Source organism: Carya illinoinensis, chromosome 4, assembly GCF_018687715.1.
Source record: "Carya illinoinensis cultivar Pawnee chromosome 4, C.illinoinensisPawnee_v1, whole genome shotgun sequence".
NCBI lineage: Eukaryota > Viridiplantae > Streptophyta > Magnoliopsida > Fagales > Juglandaceae > Carya > Carya illinoinensis.
The window spans coordinates 15,896,253-15,898,874 of record NC_056755.1 but is presented as its reverse complement, the minus strand read 5'-3'; the positions used below and the strand labels follow the sequence as shown (position 1 = coordinate 15,898,874).

The following is a 2,622-nucleotide window of genomic DNA, read 5'->3' as shown; positions in this document are numbered from 1 at the left end:
TGATAAAGTACTGGCCGGTTAATTCACGAAGATACGTTTCTCCTGATCAAGTACTACTATTTTCTCCTCCAATTAATTAAACTTTTTAGGCATTTTTTCTTGATCATTATCTATCCTTGGAAAGCCCCAAATTAACAAACTGTATCGCCTAAAATATGATATATATATATATATTTGTATATATATATTTATATATTTATATATATATATATATATATATTTATATGTATATTGATCACTTCCTTTGAGGTACTTTGTCTGATCAACCTCTTCTCCTCGGTCCATATATTACAACAATATAGAAGTAATATACGAACAAGATTTAGTTTAGTTTACAGATGTTGACGAAAGAGATGAGCTTATTATAGTACAAACGATATAACATGCATGACAGGAAGTTTCCTAGTATGTCAAGATGTTTTACAAGGGAGAGGGAGAGAGAAAGAGAGATGTTTTAATGCCAGTCAACCGGAATAGTTCACTAACTTGGATAAAGGAACCAAGCATAGCCCCATCTTCCTTAAATTTCTAGAATCATGATTATTAATATCGATCTTTCCTCCAAAGTTGATTCCACTTCTTTCATCCGGCTGCAGTTCTGGATCATAATGCTCTAAAATACCTCTCTTCATCTACAAAATCATCACCACCCAAAATAATTCATGATCAGGTTCTAACATAACTACAATCTTGCATATCCTAGAAAAATTTGCTATCCAAAATAAAAGTTAGAAAATTCCAGAGAACTAAAATATATAATGATCATTTACCTCTATAGGATTCATATCTACTGGTCCCAAATCACTGACCTGTTCACAAACATTGTTAAAGAAAACGTCATGGGCTAAACAAAAATAAATGTAAAAGGAAAACAGAAGAGGATCAGAAAGGGAAAACAAGTTGGAAGATCGTAATTCCTGAATATCTGACCTTCGGACTACTAACGGGAGAGCTGGCAGTATCCTCCAAAGAATCATCTATTATCTTGGTTATTGTATTCTTGAAACCTAGTGTCTTTGGAACTTTCAGATCCTTGTTATTGGAATTCTTCCATGCAGCAGAAGAAGCGGCATCAGAAACCAAAGAAGAGCTATGGAAACTAGAAGAGGAATCATCATGTCCTTTGTAACTTGAGAAATCTTCCAAGTATTTAGTCCAGCCACTTTCCTCAGGGCAGTCTGCGGCTCCTTTAGAAGCAATGGTTTTGTTAATACATGAACTCAAAGAATTCTCCATCAATTCAGCGCCAAGAAAATAAATAAAAGATAGGAAAGCTTTTATTCTTCCAGGCTGGCTTGAGAAGCCTCTAGTAAAGGGTGATTTACATGAGAGAATTATGATTAAAAGAAAGGGAAAAGGGAACCCATTTTGTAGAATCTGTGAGTGGGCCAGGTGGGGTTGAGGAAATTAATCAGCGGTTGCAAGAAAGACCAGAGGCTGAGAGGGAGACAGACAGAGAACGTGCAAAGAAACGAACAAATAATAGGAGAGAGAGGGAGGGTTGACCTTTGTGGTTCAAATCAGGGGATTTTTACACTACTAATTTGTTTGTTAGAACATGCCTTTCAGCCATATCAATCAATGATGATCAGTCAATAAGAAAGCGCAGAACAAAAACTTGAATCATGTCAGCAACGTTGACAAATTCTACGTGAAAAATGAGGCCCGAGAAAATTACTAGTACTACTTCAAGTTGGCTTCAGGATCAAATTGCACCTAGCAAACCCAAATTGGACTTTGGGGGTAGGGATCACTGGTAAACCAAGTCAAATTCAATATTCCTGTTTAGGATGTTGATGATGATGATGTTGAGCGTGATCATGACCTCAGGTGCATGTCAGCTTTCAGTTACTGCCGAAACACATAGATCGATATTCTTGTTTCAAAGCGCCGGCCGAAAACTACTAATTATTTTATCGGATGTCTGAAATAAAATGATCAGGTAAGTATTTAGGATCGATAACCGATCATGTAGATCTCATTTAATGCATTTATTTATCCTACTTGAGATCTTCATATTTGAATAAGAAATTGATCAGGATCAAAACATTTTCCCTAGAAAGCTGGTATACTAGCTAGCAAAATCGAGTTTTGATACATGCAGTTATTTTTGTGTACTTTTTGAACACTTTACTAATCTGATTGGTCAAAACAGTTATTTTATATTAAAAAAGTGTGATGCAGCGAATCACATTAGTGAAGTGTTTAAAGAGTACATAAAAAGTTATTGCATAGAGTTTTTGTAACTGAAATTGCAATAATTATAATTAGTAGAGGTTCAATTATTTACCAAAGAAAATCAGTATGATACTTTTGTAAATTAACCTAGCTAGGTTATTGGTCGGTTCTTGGATATATATATATATATATATATATATATATATTTATATATTCCAATATTCAACTCATTCATAACTGATCCGGTTAGGGTTGTCGACGTATTTCATCCTATTATTAATTAATAATTGGTTGGGCAGTTGAAACCTAACCCAATTAAATGTGACATAAATTTGAGGAACTGATTTTGTTGCCATTAGCAAGTTCTACTCAAAACAGTACGTACACTGATCAATTACTCGATGAAATTGGAAAAAAGTCAGGAAAGCATGCAGTCCGGGTTAC

At 34.6% G+C, this 2,622-nt stretch overlaps 1 protein-coding gene across 1 annotated transcript; it reads right to left on the bottom strand.

Moving 5' to 3' along the window:
* Positions 1 to 288: 288 nt before the first annotated feature.
* LOC122307904 (vascular-related unknown protein 1-like) lies at positions 289 to 1,471 on the bottom strand. The gene is made up of 3 exons (XM_043121025.1): positions 931 to 1,471; positions 771 to 809; positions 289 to 632 (listed from the first exon to the last, which is right to left on the bottom strand). The coding sequence occupies exons 1-3, from the start codon at positions 1,234 to 1,236 to the stop codon at positions 465 to 467; spliced, it is 513 nt and encodes a 170-aa protein (XP_042976959.1). The 5' UTR covers positions 1,237 to 1,471; the 3' UTR covers positions 289 to 464.
* Between the last annotated feature and the right edge of the window lie 1,151 nt (positions 1,472 to 2,622).

Coding starts and splice junctions, on each gene's coding strand:
- LOC122307904 (XM_043121025.1), bottom strand. CDS start 1,236: ATGGAGAATTCTTTGAGTTCATGTATTAACAAAACCATTGCTTCTAAA. Junction 810..930: donor CTCCCGTTAGTAGTCCGAAG/GTCAGATATTCA, acceptor GTTTGTGAACAG/GTCAGTGATTTGGGACCAGT. Junction 633..770: donor TAGATATGAATCCTATAGAG/GTAAATGATCAT, acceptor ATGATTTTGTAG/ATGAAGAGAGGTATTTTAGA.